General features: G+C 44.7%; 1 protein-coding gene across 4 annotated transcripts in view; it reads left to right on the top strand.

Annotated features, from left to right (window-relative positions):
* HMCN1 (hemicentin 1) overlaps positions 1–20,815 on the top strand; it is a 298,745-nt gene that overhangs the window by 202,990 nt on the left and 74,940 nt on the right. For all 4 annotated transcript variants that reach the window (XR_014512480.1, XM_083445251.1, XM_083445252.1 and 1 more), the window contains 10 exons: positions 483–596; positions 2,369–2,556; positions 3,610–3,706; positions 6,350–6,511; positions 8,273–8,386; positions 10,937–11,139; positions 12,751–12,832; positions 16,793–16,924; positions 18,401–18,550; positions 19,535–19,694. Coding sequence is in view for 3 of the 4 variants with exons in the window: in XM_083445251.1 (XP_083301377.1) it covers positions 483–596; positions 2,369–2,556; positions 3,610–3,706; positions 6,350–6,511; positions 8,273–8,386; positions 10,937–11,139; positions 12,751–12,832; positions 16,793–16,924; positions 18,401–18,550; positions 19,535–19,694 (1,402 nt within the window). In the remaining variant the exon portion in view is untranslated. The remainder of the gene's footprint in view (positions 1–482; positions 597–2,368; positions 2,557–3,609; positions 3,707–6,349; positions 6,512–8,272; positions 8,387–10,936; positions 11,140–12,750; positions 12,833–16,792; positions 16,925–18,400; positions 18,551–19,534; positions 19,695–20,815) is intronic.

Genomic DNA, 20,815 nt, shown 5'->3' with positions numbered 1-20,815 from the left:
GTACCATCTGCATGCCAAATCCAAACATATAGAGATGTTTTGAGTGGCTGTTGTACAGCCTTGAAGCTTCCTTGCCCAAGACACATTGCAGAATCTGAGTCTGAGCATTTCATGGGTCCGCCATAAGACTTTTGCGTGTGTTTGGCCAGCTCTCGCGTACTTTTTATATAGGCAATATGCATTATACGAAAACACCTTTTCTCATTGTTTTCTTTGGTTTCAAAGCATTGTGATCTTTCCTTAAAAAACCCCAAAGTGAGTTAGGTCCAAAATGTAAATAAAACTTAATTTTGGAGGAAGACACGACGATGGTTCAACTATCTCTGCAAACAGATGCTTGCTTCTGCGGATGGAATTGGGTGCATCCTTTATTTTAGGATAGGCCGTGGGTGGAGGGGATGCACAAGTATATCCATTCATTCAGGTCTTGGGAGAGATTTGTGTTTAGAATGCTGGAAAGTTCATGTTTGTGTTCTTTCTAGGAGGCCGTGTACTGCAGATTCCACGGGCGCAGAGTGAAGATGCTGGACGGTACACGTGTGTGGCTGTAAACGAGGCTGGGGAGGATTCCATCCAGTATGATGTCCGCGTGCTTCGTGAGCTCACCTTACTTTGTTCAACTTTATCCCTCCTCTAGCCTTTTTAATATGGGGAATGGGACATGGTAAAAACTTTTAAGAGTCTTAGACTTGTAAGGGATCCTGAGCGTCAGTGCAGAAACGGAACAGGCTTTCTAACTGAAGGGTCTGTTGTGCAACCAAGCAAGCAAGAGCTTCATTTGCCACCCTTTTTAATATCTCAAAATTGTTGAAGCTATCTCTATCCCACCTCTCCGTTGCAAAAAAGCATCTCCCAAGGCAGTTAACAAATAAGCCATAAAACCTAGCAAAGTAACATTGTACAGTGAAAGTGCCATTCTAAATACGTTTTGTGGACAGTGTGTACTTTTCTTTTCTTTTTGTCTGTGCATCACAAGGTTTTCTTTTGTGAAGCAGGCATTTTGTGGTGCTTACGACAGTATCTTAGATTTCCAAATACGCCTGCAGCCTGTTCAAGGTTGGGAAACCCTGGGTCATCATCATAATCATTCCCCCTGCCCCTGTCCCCCCAATCCTAGGCAGTTCCATGTAAACATCCAGAGAGAATGAAGCAAATGTTAATCTAACAATTCGAACTGCAAAGTTACAAAGTTGGAGAGGCTGGCCCATTAGAGTGAATGGGGGACACTGCCCCATAACCTCAGTCTGCCTTCAGATGACTGTCAGCTTCCTCCTCAGTCCTCAGAATGGGGACCAAACTTGAATTACTTGGCTCCGCCTTTCATTGGCTCTTGCGCCACCTACTGTTGGGCTCCCTGTCTTCTATCCTACCAGTCAAAATGGGCACCAGTCATCACTTTCTCAGTGACAAGCATGGCTTTCAGTAAGACCCCCAAATGCACCTGAACGAAACTGAAATGGAAGGCTGGGCCTTGTGGTTCTTCTGAATGTGCAGGTCCAGCTCTCAGTCTGCAGAAATGACTCTGGTGTGAGATCCCAGTGTGCCATGGCTGAGGCAAAAACTGTAGATGAGCTTATTTTTCCATTGTTTGCTTCCACATTTGTGACACAAACATGCTGCTGTTTAGTTCATCTACTGGGATATCTGATTGGCTTGTGAGAGAATTGTTGAAAATTGATTTCGCTTTTTCACAAACCCTATGCCTTTGGAGTCATTATTGACCTCACAGGGATTTTTAAAACACGCAAACCTATGCCTCCTGTTCTACACCACGTAACATTCTCTGTATCTACTAGTAATAAAAGAGTTGTGTTTCAGTGCCTTTCCATGTAGGGGTGTGTGTGTGTGTGTGTTTTAATTAGGCCTTCATTAACAGCAAGGCCTAGGGCTGCTGTGTTTCCCTGATAAATGTGTTAGATTAATCACTGAAAAGGTGCCCCTCTGTTGAATTCTTTTATTTAATATGCAGCCGGTTTTTTTCTGCAATATATTTAAATCTAAAATACACTAATTTAATTTTTTTTTAGTTCTGATCAGTGTTTATGAATGGTGGCTTTCAGCACAGTAAGACTATTCAGCATCTTGGGGTATTAATTGGAAATCCAGATTCCATTTCACTCTCAATCCGCTTTGGCCAGACTTCAGCGGAGCTAAAATGGCTCCAGTCCAAATGCTACATTATAACTCACTGTGGGTTATACATCTCAAAGCCATGGCTGTAATATGTCTGGATTGCCCACTGTAGTTTGCCATTACCGGCTTCTCCTCAGGCTGCATTCAGATGTGCAAATATGTGAGACGCTTGACATGATGGTTAGAAATTTCATGAAGAGAACGCTTCCTCCTTGACATTTTCCATCGATTCTAGTGCCACCATCCATTAATGGAGCCAATGGGGACATGCCTGAAGAGGTCACTGTGCTGATAAGCAACATGGCGGTGATGGAATGTGTGGCCAATGGTAGCCCTAATCCAAGCATAACCTGGCAGAAAGATGGGCAGCTCTTGGTTGAAGACTCCCAACACAAATTCTTAGCCAATGGAAGAACACTTCAGGTAAGTGGAGACACTTCAGTTAAAAGAGGAATGACCAAATGGTAGCCAGTGGACCAGATCCAGCTTCAGAAGCAATTTGCTTTGTATAGAGCACCTTCCTTTTTCAAGTAGTGATTCTTGGATTTCTGTTTATGGAAAGCAACTCCTGAGTGGGCCTACTCTGCCGTAAGATAGAATTCCTTAATATTCTTCGCCACTCCTTATATAAATGGTGTTTGATTCCTATGGGCAGTTCCTGTTCCCTTTCACCGTACAGTGGTACCTCGGGTTACATACACTTCAGGTTACATACGCTTTAGGTTACGCACTCCGCTAAGCTAGAAATAGTGCTTCAGGTTAAGGAAGAACTTCCTGACAGTAAGAGCTGTTCGACAGTGGAATTTGCTGCCAAGGAGTGTGGTGGAGTCTCCTTCTTTGGAGGTCTTTAAGCAGAGGCTTGACAACCATATGTCAGGAGTGCTCTAATGGTGTTTCCTGCTTGGCAGGGGGTTGGACTCGATGGCCCTTGTGGTCTCTTCCAACTCTATGATTCTATTACTTTGCTTCAGGATAAGAACAGAAATCGTGCTCTGGTGGCGCAGCGGCAGCGGGAGGCCCCATTAGCTAAAATGGTGCTTCAGGTTAAGAACAGTTTCAGGTTAAGTACGGACCTCCGGAATGAATTAAGTACTTAACCCGAGGTACCACTGTACTTAACTCAGTGCTATTATATCTTTTCAGAGATGGTGTGCTTTCCCTCAACAAGTAGTCTCTGAATTACATTTATCCTTGTTTCATAGCTCCTCCTTCTGTTAGTGTACATTTTAAAAAGCTTGTGCATCCTAGAATATACCTGGAATATAGCATCTACAAACACAGCTTACAAAGTGGTGACAACTTACCACAGCAGGCAAATGACCATTTGATGAGGATAAAGTTACTATGCAGAGTAGTAATAGCTATAACCGATATTGACCATTTAGCTGGGTTGCATGAGCCAGCATAGATATTTGACTAGACATTATTAATTCAGAATAAATGTCTTGTTTCAATGTCTTTATCTTCTCCCTCTAGATCCTCAGTTCCCAAATAACAGACACAGGCAGGTATGTCTGTACTGTGGAGAACACTGCAGGAAGTGCCAAAAAATATTTTAATCTTAACGTTCACGGTAAGATGGCTATTTTCTAAGATGCTGGCTGATTATATTCCTACAAAGAACAGTTGCAAAAAATATGTTCCTCTGTTTTATTGACTGTGTTTGGATGTCGTAATAAACTGGTTTTATTGTGGTGGGAAAGCCTCGAGTGTGCATATTCCTCTCCCTGCTCTGCCCTAGCAGCATGGCTCACAGGTAAAGATTGGAAAAACTCACTTTCTATTTCAGTTTACCACATCTTAGTGTTTTGCCTAAATCCTAAACTGTGATTAATCTAGATTAACTGTGGTTTGTTTGAAATAATAATATTTATTTATACATATATACATACATGTATATGAGTTTCCCCAGCCACTCTGGGCGGCTCCCAACAGAATATTAAAAACATCATCAAACATTAAAAACTAAACAGGGCTGCCTTCAGATGTCTTCTAAAAGTCAGATAGTTGTTTATTCCCTTGACATCTGATGGGAGGGCGTTCCACAGGGTGGGCGCCACTACCGAGAAGGCCCTCTGCCTCGTTCCCTGTATCCTCACTTCACGCAGTGAGGGAACCGCCAGAAGACCCTTGGAGCTGGACCTCAGTGTCCGGGCTGAATGATGGGGGTGGAGACGCTCCTTCAGGTATACTGGGCCGAGGCCATTTAGGGCTTTAAAGGTCAGCACCAACACTTTGAATTGTGCCCGGAAACGTACTGGGAACCAATGTAGGTCTTTCAGGACTGGTGTTATATGGTCTTGGCAGCCACTCCCAGTACCAGTCTAGCTGCCGCATTCTGGATTAGTTGTAGTTTCTGGGTCACCTTTAAAGGCAGCCCCACGTAGAGCACATTGCAGTAGTCCAAGCGGGAGATAACTAGAGCATGCACCACTCTGGCAAGACAGTCTTTGGGCAGGTAGGGTCTCAGCTGGTGTACCAGATGGAGCTGATAGACAGCTGCCCTGGAAACAGAATCAACCTGCGCCTCCATAGACAATTGTTGTTGTTGTTTAGTCATTTAGTCATGTCCGACTCTTTGTGACCCCATGGACCAGAGCACGCCAAGCACTCCTGTCTTCCACTTCCTCCCACAGTTCGGTCAAACTCATGTTAGTAGCCAGCTTCATAAACCACAGTTAGAATTTAACTTGTTTCAAGCAAGCCATAGTTGAACTTTGTTGGGTTTGGACAACATAACAAGCTTCAATTTATTAGAAATGGAAGCAAAAGCTTCCCAGCTCCTCATGACTGCACAGGAGGAGGAGAAGGGGAAGGGGAAGTCTATTTATTCATTTAACATAGCATCTGGTTTGCCCTTAACGTTTCTTGTCAACTGTGAACTCCACGTTGTTGTTTTTTAAAAGGCCTGCCTATCATTTCAAATGAAGCGATCCCTTTAATTTAGCTCCATCTTTCTCTTAAAAATCTATGTAGGAAATTAATCCTTGGCTGGGACTTCCCTTGCAAAACAGTGCTGGGGATCTTTATGAGAAGGGCCACCCAGTTTGTGCTTTTTTTCTGATGCAAAAAACATAGTCCTTCACTAGCATGAATTATTTCCCTTCAGTGCCAAGATGTGAAGCATTTCCTGCCATTTCTTCCTGCTTTTAAAAACAATGGCTACTTTCCTAATATTAAATGAGGGATAAAGCAAGGCAAGATTGCTTGAGACTTAAAGCAGAATACATGCTGTGTTCAGAAAACTGCAGTGCATTTCCAAGGCTCTGTGGGTTTAGTTGCTGATTTCCTGATATTTTCTCTCTACACCTCATCTTGGTTACCTTATGTAACCTCATCAGTTCCCATTCCTTTCAGTACCTAATATATTTTGATGATATGCAGCTATATCTCTCTACCCAAGATCTTTCCCCCTCCGTCCAGTTCCACATTTCTGCTTGTCTGCCTGATTTATCCATTTGGTTCTCTCATCACCATCTCAAATTCAACATGTCAAAGACTGAACTCTTTAACTTTGCTCTCAAACCTTCCACTCTTTGATCCCTCTCCGTATCCATTGACAAGCTTACTGCTCCTGGCTTTCTCTTCGACTCTTTATTTTGCTCTCTGCTCTCAGTCAGTACGAAAGTATGTTTTTTCTCCGTGTACAAAATAGCAAAAAAAAAAAAAAAAAAAAACCCATCTTTTGGAAGCTCTGGCTCATGTTCTGCTCTTCTTCGTGCTTTCACTGTCCTAATTCTTGCTAGGCCTCCTAATTCCCTGAGTGGCCACAAAAGCTGCTCACCGCTGCAGCCACTTCTGGTGTTGCAGATGTGAGTGTGTGGGCATAGCCAGGGCCGGCCCAAGACATTTTGGCACCTGAGGCGAACCACAAAATGGCACCCACCTCCCCACCAAATAAGAAGGGGTGAATGAAAATCTGTGTCAGAAACAATGGGGAATAAAGATCTAAATGGGAATCTGCCATCCTTGTGGATTCTGCCGCCTGAGGCAGTTGCCCCACCTTGCCTCATGGGTGGGCCGGCACTGGATATATTTCCCTTGGTAAACAAGCAAACAAAGGAGCACATTTCTGGGCTTTCCTCCTACATAAGATGGTTTCCAGCATTATGGTAGGAAAGACCCTGTAAATATTTTACTTTCCAGTCGCTTAGTGAAACTTGGTGTGGTTTTCCTGGCAAGTGTATAAAATTTGGGCTTGTGTATCTTTTGACAGTTCCTCCGAGTATTGTTGGCACGAATCCTGAAAATTTGACTGTTGTGGTGAATAACTTCATCTCCTTGACCTGTGAGGTCACTGGCTTCCCACCTCCTGATCTCAGTTGGCTCAAGAATGGAAAACCCATCAGCTTGAACACAAACGCTCTTATAGTGCCAGGTGAGCAAACTCTGCTATGGTGGATATTTCTCCCCATCGAGTGATTCTACTTCTTTTCCCAGGACCTTGTCAAAACTGACAAGGAAAGTTGATAGGCCAAATTTATGTTCACTGTGTTTTTCTTCATCGGTCCCTGCAGTGCCAACAATACATTTGGCATGACATGTGTATGTAAAATGATATCATTTGAAGAAAAGCACAGATACATAAAACCTTTCAAGGAACTGGAAAGAAATTTTATAATTATTTGGAAGATCCGATGAGTTAACGTTGCTTTCTTGTTACCTGGTTCTTTTATTAGAACAGAGTCTGCCCTCTATCCCAGTAACACAACAAGGAAGTCACTGGTGGCCATGTGACAATTTTTAGGGTTGTTTTTCTCACTTATTATTGGAAATCTTGACATTCTTCACTGTTACAGTGTTTTTTTTCTGGAAGTGCGTGCCTGTACGCAGTACTGGTGCCATAGCTGTCAACCGTCCCTTATTTGGCGGGAAACTCCCTTATCCCAGCGCCGTGTCCTGCTGCTGTCCCTTATTGATGATGTCCCATAAATTTCCCGGGTTTCAAAGGAAGCAGCTCCTCTCCCTCCCTCCCTGCCGGCCAGGGAGGAGGGAAGCTCCAACTGTGTTGCTTGGCTGCGTTGCTCACCCAATAAGGAGTCTAAGAACGACTGGGGGGGTGGAGCTTGCATGCCTTGTGCCGATCAAATTGGCCGCATTGCCTGGGGAATCACCTTTGCTCAGCGCTTCCCAGCGGAGAGGGGACAGTGGTTTTCCTTGCTGCATCCCCTTTGCCGGGTTGCTGCACTGTGGGAACCACTGCTTGAGGCTTCGTTTGGCTGCTGGCTGGGCTTTCTGCCTTTGGCTCGGAGGGGCTCAGAAGTTGAACATACGAAATTCCTTATTTTGGCTGCTGGTCCCTTATTTTCAAGGCTGCTGGTCCCTTATTTTCAAATCTGTAAGTTGACAGCTATGACTGGTGCCCCCTTCAAATCTTGCAATGCCCACAACAGGGCGAGGCATCGGAGGCGCCCATGACACAGTTGCCAGGCTGTCTCAAACACACACTGCCTTCCCACCCTTTTGCTGCTGCCAGAGGACAGGGCCTGGAGCTTTCGGTGGGCATGGAAGGAGCAGGAGAGAAGAGGCCTGGGGTGCAGGAATGTATGGATGTGGTCTCTGCAAGCCCACACGTGTGTGGCTGAGTGGTAGTTCAGGCACAGTTTGGCCTGGCCACTGTCAGGGAATAGGATAAGGGCTGTTTGTCTGGTTCATTGGGTGGTGGTCAAAGCCAGTGAACTAAAAACACACACTATGATCAGTGTGTATCACATGCGCAGCAATGGCTTCTGTCATGAATCTCTCTCCACCCCTCTTTTAAAAACATTCCCCCCCTCTCTTTTGCCCCTGTTGCATTTCAACATGAAACTTTTTTAAAATTCCGTTCAAGCAGTGGTGATCTGATAACCCGTCTGAACAGCTCTGCCAACTTTGACAGAGCCAGTGTGGTGTAGTGGTTAAGAGCGGTAGACTCGTAATCTGGTGAACCGGGTTCGCGTCTCCGCTCCTCCACATGCAGCTGCTGGGTGACCTTGGGCTAGTCACACTTCTCTGAAGTCTCTCAGCCCCACTCACCTCACAGAGTGTTTGTTGTGGGGGAGGAAGGGAAAGGAGAATGTTAGCCGGTTTGAGACTCCTTCGGGTAGTGATAAAGTGGGATATAAAATCCAAACTCTTCTTCTCTTCTTCTTCATTTCAGGGGGCCGCACGCTGCAGATTCCTAGGGCCCGTCTGTCCGACGGTGGAGAATATGTCTGCATAGCCAGAAACAGCGCTGGAGAAAGCAGGAGAAAGAGCTTCCTTACCGTTTATGGTGTGTTTCTGCAGCTTTAAAATGAAATAATATTGAAAGTGGGTAAAATGTTAATGTCTAATCATTCTGAGTACGTTTCCGGGCATGATTCAAAGTGTTGGTGCTGACCTTTAAGGCCTAAGCAGCCTCGGTCCAGTATACCTGAAGAAGCATCTCCACCCCCATCATTCAACCCAGACACTTGAGGTCCAGCTCCGAGGGCCTTCTGGCGGTTCCCTCCTGTGAGAAGTGAGGTTACAGGGAACCAGGCAGAGGGCCTTCTCTTTTTTTTCCCAAGTGATTTTTTATTGTTTTCCTTACATATTCTTTTCCAACAAATTGTAATAACACCATACATTCCCTTTGACTCTGCCGAGTCGCGACCCCCCTCCCTCCCCACAACTGGTATATTTATCCTGTTTCCATCACGCACATCATTCTCATATTAGTACTATTATACATTGGAGGTATTATGTCAATCCTGCTAGTGTCTTGACCTCTTTACAATCCTTCTTTAAATATTCAATAAATTTACTCCAGTTATTTTGGTATCTTTGGTCTCCCTGGTCCCGGATCCTCCCTGACAGTTTGGCAAGTTCTGCATATTCTGTCAACTTCGCCTGCCACTCCTGAATAGTTGGTATATCTTGTACTTTCCATCTTTGGGCCAGAAGGGTTCTCACGGCAGCTGTAGCATAAATGAACAAATTTTGATCTTCCATTTTAATTTCTGTTCCTATTAAGCCTAATAGACATGCTTCCGGTCTTTTGGGGAAAGTATATCTAAATATTTTTTTGAGTTCATTATAAATTGATTCCCAATTTCTTTTTACCTTATCGCAGGTCCACCACATATGGAAATAGTCCCCATCTGCCTTTTTACATTTCCAACATTTTCTTTCTTTTTTCCTATACATTTTAGCTAATTTTACTGGCGTCAAATGCCATCTATACATCATTTTAAGCAAGTTTTCCTTTAAAGCCATGCATCCTGTAAATCTCGAACCCGCCTTCCATAATCTTTTCCACGCATCCAATTCAATGTTATGCCCAATATCGATTGCCCATTTTATCATTGATTCCTTTACTTCTTCGTCTTTTGTATACCATTCTAGCAATAAACTATACATTCTTAATAAAATTTTATCTTTACAGTCTATTAACTCGATTTGGAATTTCGATTTTTTATCTTCGAACCCATTTCTCTTTTTATCTTCCTTTAATAAGTCACTGATCTGGTGGTATTGTAGCCACCCTGTTAACATCTTTTCAATTTGGTCATATGGTTTGAGCTTTATCCCTTGGTCTGTTTTCCTAGTAATATCCTCATATGTTACTCTTTCCCCTTCCATGTTTACTTTTTTTGTTGTCAACACCTCAATTGGTGATATCCACCACAGTGTCTTTCTTTCCAGGAGGTTTTTATTCCGATCCCATACTTCATATAAAGAATTCCTAATCACATGGTTTAGAAAACCTTTATGTACCTTTACTTTGTTGTACCATAGGTACGAATGCCAACCGTATCTATTGTCGTGGCCCTCTAGATCTAATAGGTCAGTGTTTTCTAAAGTCAGCCAATCTTTTAACCATACCAAGCACGAAGCTTCATAATATAAAGTGAGGTCTGGTAAATCAAAACCTCCTCTCTCTTTCTTATCTACTAGTATCTTCATTTTTATCCTTGGCCTTTTCCCCTGCCAGACAAATTTTGCTAAATTTTTTTGCCAATCCTTAAATTGTCTTATCCTTTTAACCACTGGTATTGCTTGAAATAGAAATAACAATCTAGGCAGTATATTCATTTTTATCACAGAGATTCTGCCTAATAATGACAATTTTAGTCTGCTCCATATATCCATATCTTTCTTAATTTCTTTCCATACCACCTCATAGTTGTCCTTGTACAGGTTTATATTTTTTGTTGGCATCCGAATTCCTAAAAATTTTATTTTTTTAGCTATCGCGATTCCTGAGTCTACTTGTAATTCTTCCATCTCTTCTTTCTTCAGATTTTTTGCTAGCATTTTCGTCATTTTCATCAGAGGGCCTTCTCGGTAGTGGCACCTGCCCTGTGGAATGCCCTCCCATCAGATGTCAAGGAAATAAACAACTACAGTGGTACCTTGGTTTACAAACTTAATCCATTCTGGAAGTCCATTCTTAAACCAAGGCGTGCTTTCTCATAGCAGCGGGGTACTAAATTTACACTCAACAGGAAGCGAAACATGTTCTGCTTCCAAGGCAAAATTCACAAACCAAAACACCTACTTCCAGGTTTGCAGCATTCTTAATCCAAGTTGTTCATAAACTAAGCTGCTCTTAAACCAAGGTACCACTGTATATGACTTTTAGAAGACATCTGAAGGCAGCCCTGTTTAGAGAAGTTTTAATGTTTGATTCTATTTTTAATATTCTGTTGGGAGCCGCCCAGGGTGGCTGGGGAAACCCAGCCAGATGGGCGGAGTATGAATAAATTATGATTATGATTATTATTCCTCTTTAAGGTAGCGATTCTTCCTTCTGGTGAATGCCAAGGAAATAACATTGCTTATATTCCCTCCCACTAAGTCCCTCCCAGCATAAAAGACCACAGCGGAGCAGCGCTTTCCGTCGTGAATGTGCGAGTGGGAACTCCGGTGACATTAGAGTGCGAATCCAACGCCGTTCCACCTCCTGTCATCAGCTGGTACAAGAACGGGCGGATGGTTGCAGCCTCATCTAACATGGGGATCGTAGCTGATGGGCAGATGCTTCATATTAAAGCTGCTGAGGTATGCTATTCTGCTTTTTTTAAAAAACTTGCAGCCCATTTTTTATAACATGAATTAGGTCTTCATCTTGCCAAAGGCAAGGTGGTTCTTTTAAAATGAGAGATTCAGAAGCAATACAAAATTCACAAGTGAGTGAGAAGATCAAAGGTTTTATTTTAAGACAGCAAGCAGTGTATACATACTAAGCTCAAGCACTTATATCTGTCACTTGGCAGCCCCCAAGAAGCAGTCTGTGTACGTGGTTCACGTACTGATCAGTCTGTGTATGTGGTTCAGAGAAACTCTGTCAAACTTATCTGGTTTTATAGATAGCCTGTGTAGCTTGCCAGACTGGCTACATGGAGATCACTAACTGCTAAATGCAACAAAAAAAAAGAAGAAAAAAGGGACACGGGTGGCGCTGTGGTCTAAACCACTGAGCCTAGGGCTTTCCGATCGGAAGGTTGGCAATTTGAATCCCCGCAACGGGGTGAGCTCCCGTTACTCTGTCCCAGCTCCTGCCAACCTAGCAATTCGAAAGCACACCAGTGCAAGAAGATAAATAGGTACCACTCCAGCGGGAAGGTAAGCGGTGTTTCCGTGCGCTGCTCTGGTTTTGCCAGAGTCATGCTGGCCACATGACCTGGAAAAACTGTCTGCAGACAAACGCCAGCTCCCTCGGCCTGTAAAGTGAGATGAGCGCCGCAACCCCAGAGTTGTTCGTGGCTGGACTTACTTGTCAGGGGTCCTTTACCTTTTTAAATGCAAAAATAGCAATACATTGGAGCAGAGTGTTAAAGGAAGAGATGATTGTGGGGGAAACCGATCATCTAGCCTCAAAGCCCTTTCTATAGTTTGAGGGTTATAAGCAGAGCCTCATTTACATACTCATTAATTGGCAGACCACAGAAGATAAGTTTCATTCGCTTCCCTACTGCCCGTATTGATTTTTTTTTTGCATGGCCAGTTGCATATTTGAATAAATTGTCAAGATCAGTAGTCATGGACATACATGGGGAAAGGTAAGTAGCTCATTTTACACATATTTCACCTTGGTATACCAGCCGATTTTTGCAAACGGATTGCTTTCCTATTCAGAAACAAGAACATGGATTGAAAGAAGAAGCCTTTTTGCCTTAAAAACAAACAAGAAGATAAAGCTTTAAAGGGAACTGGTCTATTTATAAAACGTTTGCAACTGAATCAGCCCATCAGAACGATAATTTTTTAAAAAAATCTGCAGGAGAATATATTTATTAGGACCAACTAAAAAATTTTGAAATAGAGCAGGAATATAATTAGGGTAATGGTAGAAAAGCTTTAGTGTGTGCCCTGGTATAATTTCAGAAACGTAGAAAATGTGAGTTCAGAATTAAAATACAAACTGTTCTCTCATGGTGCCTGAGATGGTATGCTTAGGATGAGATCATGGTATGTGTTTTTGAATGGCACATGTTACAAGACTGTATTCCCCGCACCCCACCCAAAGATGATGCATGAGCACTGAGTATCCACTATGGTGGTTGTTATTACAGTACCCTGTTAGCAAGATGGGTGTTGTTGTTTTTCAAAAAGTTGAAGCTGTTAATTAGAAAAGTGGTTTGCATCTTCTTTTCCTTCTTGTATTCTCAGGTGTCTGATACAGGCCAGTATGTATGTAAAGCCATAAATATTGCGGGACGAGATGATAAAAATTTCCATCTTAACGTTCATGGTAAGCTTATGCTGTGTTAACCTTTAGCGCATGGGTTGGCAAACTAAGGCCCGGGTGCCGGATCCGGCCCATGGACAGTCTGGGAATTGCCGCATGGATCGGTGTGGGGATTCTGATCGTTTGGGCTACACCAATTTCCCCCCTCTCCCTCACTCACAATGCAGTGGCACCTCCTCCCTCCCTCCTCCTGGCTTCTCCCTGCCCTGCCTAGAGGAGGAAGGGGGCTGGGCTTTGTTGAGCCACAGTTGGCAGAGCACCATTTTAAGCAGCCCCTCTCTGGAGCCAGCCCTTTTGCGCTGCTCATTGTCCCTCTCAGCCGCCAGCCCCTGCTGCTCGCAAGGCACAAGTAAGCAGCCACCATGGCTTGTCCACTGCTGTGGAGAAGGGGGGGGAGAGTCGTGGGGGGATTCCCCCCTAAATATAGTCCGGCCCCCCACAAGGTCTGAGGGACAGTGGACTGACCCCCTGCAAAAAAAGTTTGCTGACCCCTACTTTAGCGACTTGCGTGCCAAGGCACCCAAGCCCCAAAGTTCCCAGGGGAACAATAAAACACACTGACACAGAGTATTTTGGTTTATGGGTTCAAATAGGCCACAACGTTATTGGTTACAGATGTGAATGGTTTGGCTTAGGCATTGGGGTGAAGTCAGGCTATAACTTGACTCCTGCCCATCTGCGGGGAGTCCACGGAAGGGTAAACCACTGATAGGGGGCGCCCTATGACTTACATCAGATAGTACACAAAACAAATGAAATACCGTGAAAATCCCTGAAACAAAAAGTAATCGACTAGAAATATTATCTTATAGAAATAAACTAAATAATCAAAATCAAAAAGTTTAAGGTAAAAACTAGAAAAACCTAGAATTGAACAAAGCCTTAACTGGATGCCGGCTACAAACCTCGTTTCACTGAACTATTCAGTTTCTTCAGAAGGAAATAGAGAAATCATAAACTTTAAATGACCAAATTCAAAGAAAGGGGGTAAAACTCTCAAAAATTCTGAAGTATTATAATCCTAGCTCGACCTAGGTGAAGCAAAGCGCAGTAATAAAGGATTAAGGACTCAAAGGTATGGTTTCTAAAACTGAGTTTACAAAAAAGGTTTGAAAACCAGCAAGTTTTAGATACAGCCCAACCTGAAGAAAGCCAAGCACAGTAATAAAGAGTTGAGGGCTCAGCTGTGAAAATTTTAGTATTGCCTTTACAAAAAGGTTTAAAAAACCTAAATGGCACAAATTCAAAGAAAGGAATACAAGAGAAGCTGTTTCAGATTTTAAACAAACTCCCATGGTCTAGATATTCCTTCTGATGTTAAAGATACAGGGTGTTTCCAGTCACAGGTTTATATACTATAGGGGGTGTGACATGGCCCTAGCCCACATCCAGGCTTTTGACAGAATTCAAACCCTGGATCCCTTTAACAGGATACTCTTACTGGGGAGGGGCTGGCAAAGGCAACAACCTCCCCTCCAACCAAACAAAGGCTTACGCAATGCCTAACCTCACAAAAGTTGTGATGATTGCTACAAGGTAGGCGAAAACCAAATGGCCGGTGCCAAGCAGAAAAATTCCTACCCAGCCCCAACAACATGGCGACCGACAAATAATAATAATAATAATAATAATAATAATAATAATAATAATAATAAATTTTATTTATATCCCGCCCTCCCCAGCCGAAGCCGGGCTCAGGGCGGCTAACAACAATAAAACAGTACAAACAACACTCTAAAATCATTCATTATAAAATTAATTAATTCAAGCCACTGGCAACCATTGGGCCAGAGCTCCGCGAAGATTGCTGAGGGAGGGAGTCAGGCTGTGCCCTGGCCAAAGGCCTGGTGGAACAGTTCTGTCTTGCAGGCCCTGCGGAAAGATGTCAAGTCCCGCAGGTCCCTGGTCTCTTGTGACAGAGTGTTCCACCAGATCGGAGCCACGGCCGAAAAAGCCCTGGCTCTAGTTGAGGCCAGCCTAACTTCTCTGTGGCCTGGGACCTTCAAGATGTTTTTATTTGAAGACCGTAAGTTTCTCTGTGGGGCATACCAGGAGAGGCGGTCCCGTAGGTACGAGGGTCCTAGGCCGTATAGGGCTTTAAAGGTTAAAACCAGCACCTTAAACCTGATCCTGTACTCCACCGGGAGCCAGTGCAGCTGGTATAGCACCGGGTGAATGTGATCTCGCAGCGAAGACCCCATAAGGAGTCTCGCTGCGGCATTCTGCACCCGCTGGAGTTTCTGGGTCAGTCTCAAGGGCAGCCCCACGTAGAGCGAGTTACAATAATCCAGTCTGGAGGTGACCGTCGCGTGGATCACAGTGGCTAGGTCAGGGCGAGAGAGGTAAGGAGCCAACTGCTTAGCTTGGCGGAGATGGAAAAATGCCGCCTTTGTTGTAGCTGCAATCTGCGCCTCCATGGAAAGGGAGGTGTCGAAGATTACACCCAAACTCTTAACGGACTGTGCTGGCACTAATTGCGCCCCCGCAAGAGATGGGAGTTGCCCCCCCAATCCCATATCGTCCCGTCCCAGCCACAGGACCTCTGTCTTCAAAGGATTTAGCTTCAACCGGCTCCCACGTAACCATCCAGCCACAGCTTCCAAACATCTGGTCAGTGTGTCTGGGGCCGAGTCAGGATGGCCATCCATCAACAGATAGAGTTGGGTGTCATCAGCATACTGATGGCAACCCAGCCCAAAACTCCGGACAAGCTGGGCGAGGGGGCGCATAAAGATGTTGAAAAGCATCGGGGAGAGTATCGCACCCTGAGGTACTCCACACACCAAGGAGTGGCGGGATGACAATTCCCCCCCAAGCGCCACCCTCTGTCCCCGACCAGAGAGAAACGAGCGCAGCCATTGAAGGGCTGTGCCCTGGATCCCCACGTCGGCAAGGCGGTGGTCCAGAAGTTCGTGATCGACCATGTCAAAAGCTGCTGACAGATCTTGCAATTGCCATAGCAAGGCCATATCAGAGCAAAGTGTGAAAAGAGGGCGGGTGGTTTGGGCAATCCAACAAAGAGGCTAGGAAGAGGGGGCTGGCCGGCCGGCCGTGCAGCGATTAAATCGCCCGTGGCCACATCCACCCTGCCAGCTGATTGGCTGGGGCCGTCCCCCAGCACAGATGACGCGGCTGGCTGTGACGTAGTGGGGAAGACAGCATACCTCTCCACCCTACGCCGGAAAACTGTTGAGGCTCGGCTTCAGCCCCCTCGATACCAGGGAATCCTCGGATGCATCATATCTTGAGCCAGCCAATCGGCTGGCTCGGGGGGCATGGCCTTGGCTATTTGAGGCTGGCACGGCCAAGGGTCTCCCTCTTTCCCGCGCTGCAGCTGACCTGGTCTGTTTTATTGTTATGTAGATGAAGTGGGGGGAGGTAGCGCCATCACCTTCCCCCAAATCAAAGGGTACTCTGGTAAAGGATTCGGGGGGCGTGGCCTTGTCATAAGCTTATGGAGGTGTGGGCCCATGGCACGCCACCGCGTGGTGACCCCGGGGGGAGGTCCTAGTTGACGTGCCTTAGCAGGACTCCCCCTACGGGTGGTTAACCCTCACCGACCTTCAAGTAGGCAGGCTGAAGCCGGTTAGTTGTTAGGACCAATGCCTAAGCCAATACCGCTCAATTCCTGTAATCAATAAAGTTGTTGCCAAATTTGACCCATTAACTCGAATTCTTGTGTCTCGTGTCTTTATTTTGGAGGCGGGAACTCGCCACGCAACGCCGGCCACCAGGTAAAAGGTCAGCAGACCTAACCAACAGACTGACCCATATAGTTAATTGACCTACTTTGCTGTGCATGGCCTGCTCCTTAATTATGTTTGTGCTTATGATGATTGCATAACAGGAAGCTGTGGCTGGCTGGAGAGAGTAAAAGGGGGCAGAGTGTGGGGTATCTCCTTCTCCCAGATGAGCCTTTTGGGTTATTATGTGCATGTGTCTTACCACTGTTCTCATTCACAGTGCCCCCCAGCATTGAAGGCCCTGACCTGGAGTGGATCAATGAAACCATCAGTAACCCTGTGACCTTTTCGTGTGACGCTACTGGCATTCCTCCACCAACGATAACGTGGCTTAAGGACGGGAAGCCCCTCGGTAATACGTTCTGCAGCTTCCATAGCCATTAGCCATTTTAAATGGTCAGACAAGATGTGAAATGGAAAGTAAAGCGGGTTGTGTTTGGCTACAGTGGAGCTGACCCTCAGGGTTCTTGAATATGGCTTCCAGAGATGACATTGTTTCTTACTGAGCTACAGTCAGCAAAAGAGACAGGAAGACAGGCAATTGGGGGGGGGGGGGTCTTTCACTGCTTTAGCCTCTAGGTTTTATGGTTTTTCTCGTAGTATGAAACTCCTCCTCTTCTGTTTTAAAGTAATCACTATTGCAAGTAATCAGAACTTGTTCAAAAGCTGGATTTCTCAAATGGTGGAAATGGGTGCCATTTTGTGACATGGCAAAGAGAGCAAAGAACGGATTAAAAGGTAAAGAGACCCCTGACCATTAGGTCCAGTCGTGGCCGACTCTGGGGTTACAGCGCTCATCTCGCTTTATTGGCTGAGGGAGCCGGCGTACAGCTTCCGGATCATGTGGCGAGCATGACTAAGCCGCTTCTGGCGAACCAGAGCAGCGCACGGAAATGCCGTTTACCTTCCCGCCGGAGCGGTACCTATTTATCTACTTGTACTTTGATGTGCTTTCGAACTGCTAGGTTGGCAGGAACAGGGACCAAGCAACGGGAGCTCACCCCATTGTGGGGATTCGAACTGCTGACCTTCTGTTCGGCAAGTCCTAGGCTCAGGGACCCTGAGTCAGCAGTGTTCAGTTAAGTGTCAGAGTCTGAAAGTCAGTTGACTCACCTACACCAAGTCTAGTGAAAGGACCATAGACTGTAGGGGCTCTCCCCAGCCTGTCATACCAAGACTGGGGACTCACCCGCTGGCCTGTTGTGCCAAGATTAGGAGGGCTGGGTGGGAAGGAAAGCAGGGTGAATCAAATGGGGCATATAGGCCTTTTGTTCCCGTTCCCTAATTAAGCTGGTTGTTTATTTTTTAGAAATGGCTTACAAGTTTGAGGTGAGAATGATCCAGTTATCTACAGAAATACTGCAAAATTAATGAATGTTAAAATGTTGGAATGAAGTTATATGGCTTCAGTAGAAATGTTATAAGGATTTAAGTATAAATAGATTAATGGAATTTTAAAAGTAAAATAAGGTTAGAATGTGTTAAGATAATTATTTGACAGATAACAGAGGAAGATGGAAAGGAATTGCTGAAACATTTGACAGAAGTAGAATACAAAAAGGGAGGTGTGAGGAGGTCGGTGAAACAAGTGAATGAAAGACATTGAAAGTGTTTGAGTGTTTTAAATTGTTTTGTTTGGTTATGTGTTTAGTGTTATGTAGTGCTTTTTTTTCCTTTTATTGTATTGTATTGGCTTTTATTTTTCTGTTTTTGTTTTTTTGGTTTTGCAATGTTTAAATTGTGCAAAAAGCAATAAATATTATTTTTTTAAAAAAAAAACAAACCGAAACTTCTGCGGTCTGATTTCTTCTTGTTTCCCTGCTTTTAGAAAACTCTGCGTCCCTCGAAATGCACATTTTGTCAGGCGGCAGCAAGCTGCAAATTGCCAGGTCTCAGCATTCGGATAACGGGAACTATTCCTGCATCGCTTCAAATGTGGAAGGCAAAGCTCAGAAATTTTACGTCCTTTCTGTTCAAGGTATGTTTGTGTATACTCTCCTATTGGCTTGTGTCCAACGTAGCGCTTAGTGAATGTTCCATATGCACAAGGAGTGCTCTTCCTCTCTCTACCTCCCATGTGCCCCCTAAATGTGTTGAATACCACCCACGGTACAACTTCACTGTACCCTGACACCATGACATTTCACATTCTTCCCTTCCAGCAGCAACCGGCAATTTTGAGCAGGTTGGAAAAAGCAGAATGACATGGTGGTTAATGGTGTGGATTTGTTCTACTAGACTTTAGTACTTGTACAAACATTGGCAGACCTTTAGGGTGTGAAATATACTCGGAGTCCTGTAGTGATTTCATGCTCTTTATTTCAGCTTGTGAAACAGTGATTGAATTGCCCCCCAAACCTCAGGCTTTTATATACATATTTACACAATGAGTCCCGTCTGATTGGCTGATTCTGCTTCCCTCCTGGAGCCTGATTGGTCTTTTCCTGCAAGCCAATCAGTTGTTGCATTCTCGGATCCTACTTGCCTATTGTTCTAGGATCCAAGCTTAGTACAGTGGTACCTCAGGTTAAGTACTTAATTCGTTCTGGAGGTCCGTTCTTAACCTGAAACTATTCTTAACCTGAAACTGTTCTTAACCTGAAGCACCACTTTAGCTAATGGGGCCTCCTGCTGCCGCTGCACCGCCGGAGCACAATTTCTGTTCTCATCCTGAAGGAAAGTTCTTAACCTGAGGTAATATTTCTGGGTTAGTGGAGTCTGTAACCTGAAGCGTATGTAACCTGAAGCGTATGTAACCCGAGGTACCACTGTACATACATAACCAGGTGGCAGATGTGCTTAACCCAGGGGTTGCCAATGTTTGTGCTCTCCAGGTATTGTTCAGCTACAACTCCCATCATCCCATGCTGTCCATGCTCACAGGGGCTGGTGGGCGTTGAAGTCCATCAACACCTGGACTCACATAGAGGTATTACTAATACACATTTCCACCATCTTAAAGTTCCTCCAGATATTGCCGGCTCGGAAATGCCAAGTGACGTCAGCGTCATCCTTGGGGAAAACATCCAGCTTTCCTGTAAGGCCCGTGGAATTCCGGCACCTGCAATTCAGTGGCTGAAAGATGGAAAACCAATTAGTGGCGGTGAATCTCCTCGGATAAGGTTAAGTGTTGCATTTTCTCGTTCTGAAGCAAGCCAGAGTCTGAGCAGGAGTTAAAACAGAGAAGGGGAATAGAGGCGAGGAAACACAGAAGGGAAGATATATGGGGGAATGCCAGGATAGTGGGAAGAACACTGCTTTTTTCCTGGGGGTACTCAAGAGTACACAGTACTAGCACGATTTTTTCTAGAACAAAAGCACTGCTTTCTGCCCCAAAGAGCCCATCTCATCACAATGTGGTATTAAAATGAGCTTATTTTGTTCCAACTCCCTCTTGCAAACCAACTAACCTGTCTTACATTCTTCTTTCTTTGATGTGTCTCTCTGCTGCTTTTACTCCAGCACAATCTTCTTTTCTTCGGTCCCCCTGTCTACCTTTCTCTCTCTCTCTTTTTGGTATATAATTTTACTAAATTTTCTGTTTTACAATTTAAAACACTCGTTTTACATCCTTAAGATATCAATGGCTTCCCTTCTTCTCTTTCCGTGGTTCATTTTACATACCATAAATCCCTGCATATTTTGCAAAAACTATACCATTCAGTATTCCATTATTGCATCCATCAGAACTTGTTCACACTGTTGAATTTATCTTGATGCTGCCAGCGTTTTCAGCCGCACACAATTATTTCCCATATATGCAGTAAATGTTTTCCAGTCTTTACTCAACGTATTTTCTTCTGGTTCTCTTATTTTGTATGTTAAGTCTGCGAGTTGTGCATATTATGTCACCTTAAGCTGTCACTCTTCTTTAGTTGGGACCTCACTTGTTTTCAATTTTTGGGCTAACAAACCCTGTCTCCCCTTCTCTACTTCTTATATCTCTGTTTCTCACACTTAATTCTGATAACTAGCATGAACAGGAGGACAAACTGGCTCACTGCTATAAGGATGGTTAAGGTAATTTATAGGTGGGGAATTTTGAACACTTCAAGCTGGGTGTGTTTAGCCTGGAAAAGAGGAGAGGCAGAAGAGATATTGTCAGGGAACTGCCATCGGAGCTGGAGGTGGAGAGAAGGCTCCAGAGGGATGCCGGAGAGGGTCCCAGTAGGGAGAGAGGCAGCCCATCCGCTGGGGAAGGAAATCAGCGTAACACCAGTGGAGAAGGGGGGCAGATGGGGGA

The sequence above is a fragment of the Podarcis tiliguerta genome, assembly GCF_965153285.1.
Source record: "Podarcis tiliguerta genome assembly, chromosome: 6".
NCBI classification, from domain to species: domain Eukaryota; kingdom Metazoa; phylum Chordata; class Lepidosauria; order Squamata; family Lacertidae; genus Podarcis; species Podarcis tiliguerta.
This window is presented reverse-complemented; position numbering and strand designations above follow the sequence as displayed.